Source organism: Mustelus asterias, unplaced genomic scaffold (genome assembly GCF_964213995.1).
Source record: "Mustelus asterias unplaced genomic scaffold, sMusAst1.hap1.1 HAP1_SCAFFOLD_4489, whole genome shotgun sequence".
NCBI classification, from domain to species: Eukaryota; Metazoa; Chordata; class Chondrichthyes; order Carcharhiniformes; family Triakidae; genus Mustelus; species Mustelus asterias.
The window spans coordinates 29-5,000 of NW_027594432.1; the positions used below are offsets into that span (position 1 = coordinate 29).

Genomic DNA, 4,972 nt, shown 5'->3' on the forward strand with positions numbered 1-4,972 from the left:
TCCTGTGTAACAGGCTCGAGGGGCTGAATGGCCTCCTCCTGTTCCTGTGTAACAGGCTCGAGAGGGGCTGAATGGTCTCCTCCTGTTCCTGTGTAACAGGCTCGAGGGGCTGAATGGCCTCCTCCTGTTCCTGTGTAACAGACTCGAGGGGCTGAATGGCCTCCTCCTGTTCCTGTGTAACAGACTCGAGGGGCTGAATGGCCTCCTCCTGTTCCTGTGTAACAGGCTCGAGGGGCTGAATGGCCTCCTCCTGTTCCTGTGTAACAGGCTCGAGGGGCTGAATGGCCTCCTCCTGTTCCTGTGTAACAGACTCGAGGGGCTGAATGGCCTCCTCCTGTTCCTGTGTAACAGAATCGAGAGGGGCTGAATGGCCTCCTCCTGTTCCTGTGTAACAGACTCGAGGGGCTGAATGGCCTCCTCCTGTTCCTGTGTAACAGGCTCGAGGGGCTGAATGGCCTCCTCCTGTTCCTGTGTAACAGGCTCGAGGGGCTGAATGGCCTCCTCCTGTTCCTGTGTAACAGAATCGAGAGGGGCTGAATGGCCTCCTCCTGTTCCTGTGTAACAGAATCGAGAGGGGCTGAATGGCCTCCTCCTGTTCCTGTGTAACAGACTCGAGGGGCTGAATGGCCTCCTCCTGTTCCTGTGTAACAGACTCGAGGGGCTGAATGGCCTCCTCCTGTTCCTGTGTAACAGACTCGAGGGGCTGAATGGCCTCCTCTCTCACCTGATCGAACTTCTTCTGCTTCTTCTCCAAGCTGCTGACCAGCTGCCTCTGGTTGTCCAGGTCGAGGGTCAGATCGTCGAGCTCCTGCTGCAGCCGGTTCCGTGTCCTGTCCTGCTTCTCACACGCTGATGTCCGCTCCTCCAGACGCTGGCTGGTCACCTCCAGCTCCCGCAGCAGCTTCTTCCGCGACTCCTCAACACTCTCCAACTGCAGCGCATCTTCCTCCACCTTCTTCCGAGCCTCAGCCAGCTACCAGGGAGACAGAGAGAAAGAGACAGGGTGAGAGAGGGGGGCGGGTAGAGGGGCAGGGGGCGTTGCGATGTTGGATAGAGTCATTGTAGACTGGGAGGTAGGAGGTTAGAATTTGGTGTGTGTAAAATTGTAAGGTCTAACAGTTCACAGCTCTCAGCTCACAACTCTCTCTCTTCAAGGAGAGGGAGAGAGAATTGCTGCTGTTGTAGCATCACCTGTCTCACAGAAAGCACCATCTCGGCAGGAAAGGTACCAAAGGAGGAGGAAGTTCCAGACAGAAGAATCAACGGAGAAACCTCAGAATATTCCGGAAGACACTAAACCTGGTTGTAATTTAGACAGCGGCTAAATTCTATTTTGTTGATGAGTGGGAATTTTACTTATTGGAACAGCGTACCATTAGAATTTTGCTTTATTTGGGAATAGTTAGAAGGGGGTTATTTGAGCTGAGTTAATTTGCTCACGGTTAGTTAGATAAATAAATTGTAACGTGTTGATTTTATAGAGAGAGTGTCAGGGGTTTATTTTGTATTTATCCACGGGAAGTTCTGAAGCGCAGGTCACACCACATCACACACACCTTTTACTGAGGTTTCACTGTCAGGTCTCAGAGGGGGGATCCAACTCCGATTTATAACAGGGAGGAATAGAGAGGGAGGGAGGGGAAGAGGGAGGGAAAGAGGGAGGGAGGGAAAGAGGGAGGGAGGGAAAGAGGGAGGGAGGGAGGGAGGGAGGGAGGGAAAAGAGGGAAAGAGGAAAAGAGGAAAAGAGGGAAAGAGGGAGGGAGGGAAAGAGGGAGGGAGGGAAAGAGGGAGGGAGGGAAAGAGGGAGGGAGGGAAAGAGGGAGGGAGGGAAAGAGGGAGGGAGAGAGGGAAAGAGGGAGGGAGGGAGGGAGGGAAAGAGGGAGGGAGGGAGAGAGGGAGGGAAAGAGGGAGGGAGGGAGGGAGGGAAAGAGGGAGGGAGGGAGGGAAAGAGGGAGGGAGGGAGGGAAAGAGGGAGGGAGGGAGGGAAAGAGGGAGGGAGGGAGGGAAAGAGGGAGGGAGGGAGGGAAAGAGGGAGGGAGGGAAAGAGGGAGGGAGGGAGGGAAAGAGGGAGGGAGGGAAAGAGGGAGGGAGGGAAAGAGGGAGGGAGGGAGGGAGGGACGGAAAGAGGGAGGGAGGGAGGGAAAGAGGGAGGGAGGGAGGGAGGGAAAGAGGGAGGGAGGGAGGGAAAGAGGGAGGGAGGGAAAGAGGGAGGGAGGGAAAGAGGGAGGGAGGGAAAGAGGGAGGGAGGGAGGGAAAGAGGGAGGGAGGGAGGGAAAGAGGGAGGGAGGGAGGGAAAGAGGGAGGGAGGGAGGGAAAGAGGGAGGGAGGGAGGGAGGGAGGGAAAGAGGGAGGGAGGGAGGGAGGGAAAGAGGGAGGGAGGGAGGGAGGGAAAGAGGGAGGGAGGGAGGGAGGGAAAGAGGGAGGGAGGGAGGGAAAGAGGGAGGGAGGGAGGGAGGGAAAGAGGGAGGGAGGGAGGGAGGGAAAGAGGGAGGGAGGGAGGGAGGGAAAGAGGGAGGGAGGGAGGGAGGGAAAGAGGGAGGGAGGGAGGGAGGGAAAGAGGGAGGGAGGGAGGGAGGGAAAGAGGGAGGGAGGGGAGGGAGGGAAAGAGGGAGGGAGGGAGGGAGGGAAAGAGGGAGGGAGGGAGGGAGGGAAAGAGGGAGGGAGGGAGGGAGGGAAAGAGGGAGGGAGGGAGGGAGGGAGGGAGGGAAAGAGGGAGGGAGGGAGGGAAAGAGGGAGGGAGGGAGGGAAAGAGGGAGGGAGGGAGGGAAAGAGGGAGGGAGGGAAAGAGGGAGGGAGGGAGGGAAAGAGGGAGGGAGGGAGGGAAAGAGGGAGGGAAAGAGGGAGGGAGGGAAAGAGGGAGGGAGGGAGGGAGGGAGGGAAGAGGGAGGGAGGGAAAGAGGGATGGAGGGAAAGAGGGAGGGAGGGAAAGAGGGAGGGAGGGAGGGAGGGAAAGAGGGAGGGAGGGAGGGAAAGAGGGAGGGAGGGAGGGAGGGAGGGAAAGAGGGAGGGAGGGAGGGAGGGAAAGAGGGAGGGAGGGAGGGAGGGAAAGAGGGAGGGAGGGAGGGAGGGAAAGAGGGAGGGAGGGAGGGAGGGAGGGAAAGAGGGAGGGAGGGAGGGAAAGAGGGAGGGAGGGAGGGAGGGAAAGAGGGAGGGAGGGAGGGAGGGAAGGAGGGAGGGAGGGAGGGAGGAAAGAGGGAGGGAGGGAGGGAGGGAAAGAGGGAGGGAGGGAGGGAGGAGGGAAAGAGGGAGGGAGGGAGGGAGGGAAAGAGGGAGGAGGGAGGGCGGGAGGGAAAGAGGGAGGGAGGGAGGGAAAGAGGGAGGGAGGGAGGGAGGGAAAGAGGGAGGGAGGGAGGGAGGGAGGGAGGGAGGGAAAGTGGGAGGGAGGGAGGGAGGGAGGGAGGGAGGGAAAGTGGGAGGGAGGGAGGGGAAAGTGGGAGGGAGGGAGGGAGGGAGGGAGGAGGGAAAGTGGGAGGGAGGGAGGGAGGGAGGGAAAGTGGGAGGGAGGGAGGGAGGAGGGAAAGTGGGAGGGAGGGAGGGAGGGAGGGAGGGAGGGAAAGAGGGAGGAGGAGGGAGGGAAAGAGGGTAGGGAAAGAGGGAAGTGGTGAGTGGGAGGCAGAGGGGGCAGGGTGTCGGAGCAAGCTGGTGGTAAAGGGGGAAGGGAGGGATGGATGTAGAGAGGGGGGGGGTGGGGTGAGGGGAGTGAGTCGGGCCTTCAGGGACACCACTCTCCTCTCCCTACCTGAGTCTGCATGCTGGCCACCTGGCGACCCAGATTGGCCTTGCTCTCATCTTCCTCCTCCATCTGCTCGATCAGACTGCCTTTCTCCTCTTCCAACTGTCGCAGTCTCGTGCTGAGGTTCAGTTTCTGCCGCGTTTCCTCCTGGAGCAGCTCCTAGACCCGGACAGAGAGAGAATCAAACTGACAGTACAGTAATCCAGCTCCTTCTACACTGTCCCCATCAAACACTCCCTGGACAGGGACAGCACGGGGTTCGATACAGAGTAAAGCTCCCTCTACACTGACCCCATCAAACACTCCCAGGACAGGGACAGCACGGGGTGAGATACAGAGTAGAGCTCCCTCTACACTGTCCCCATCAAACACTCCCAGGACAGGTACAGCACGGGGTTAGATACAGAGTAAAGCTCCCTCTACACTGTCCCCATCAAACACTCCCAGGACAGGTACAGCACGGGGTTAGATACAGAGTAAAGCTCCCTCTACATTGTCCCCATCAAACACTCCCAGGACAGGTACAGCACGGGGTTAGATACAGAGTAAAGCTCCCTCTACACTGTCCCCATCAACACTCCCAGGACAGGTACAGCACGGGGTTAGATACAGAGTAAAGCTCCCTCTACACTGTCCCCATCAAAACACTCCCAGGACAGGTACAGCATGGGGTTAGATACAGAGTAAAGCTCCCTCTACACTGTCCCCATCAAACACTCCCAGGACAGGTACAGTACGGGGTTAGATACAGAGTAAACCTCCCTCTACACTGTCCCCATCAAACACTCCCAGGACAGGTACAGCACAGGGTTAGATACAGAGTAAAGCTCCCTCTACATTGTCCCCATCAAACACTCCCAGGACAGGTACAGCATGGGGTTAGATACAGAGTAAAGCTCCCTCTACACTGTCCCCATCAAAACACTCCCAGGACAGGTACAGTACGGGGTTAGATACAGAGTAAAGCTCCCTCTACACTGTCCCCATCAAACACCCCCAGGACAGGGACAGCACGGGGTTAGATACAGAGTAAAGCTCCCTCTACACTGCCCCCACCACACACTCCCAGGACAGGTACAGTACGGGGTTAGATACAGAGTAAAGCTCCCTCTACACTGTCCCCCATCAAACACTCCCAGGACAGGTACAGTACGGGGTTAGATACAGAGTAAAGCTCCCTCTACACTGTCCCCCATCAAACACTCCCAGGACAGGTACAGCACAGGGTTAGGTACAGAG

The 4,972-nt window shown here is 58.1% G+C and overlaps 1 protein-coding gene across 1 annotated transcript in view; it reads right to left on the minus strand.

Moving 5' to 3' along the window:
• Positions 1-724: 724 nt before the first annotated feature.
• LOC144491121 (uncharacterized) overlaps positions 725-4,972 on the minus strand; it is a gene marked incomplete at its 3' end in the record, with an annotated part of 12,202 nt that continues 7,954 nt past the window's right edge. Inside the window, exons 3-4 of the mRNA XM_078208798.1 lie at positions 3,740-3,892; positions 725-973 (exon numbers count right to left, since the gene is read on the minus strand). Of these exons, the coding sequence (XP_078064924.1) occupies positions 725-973; positions 3,740-3,892 (402 nt within the window). The remainder of the gene's footprint in view (positions 974-3,739; positions 3,893-4,972) is intronic.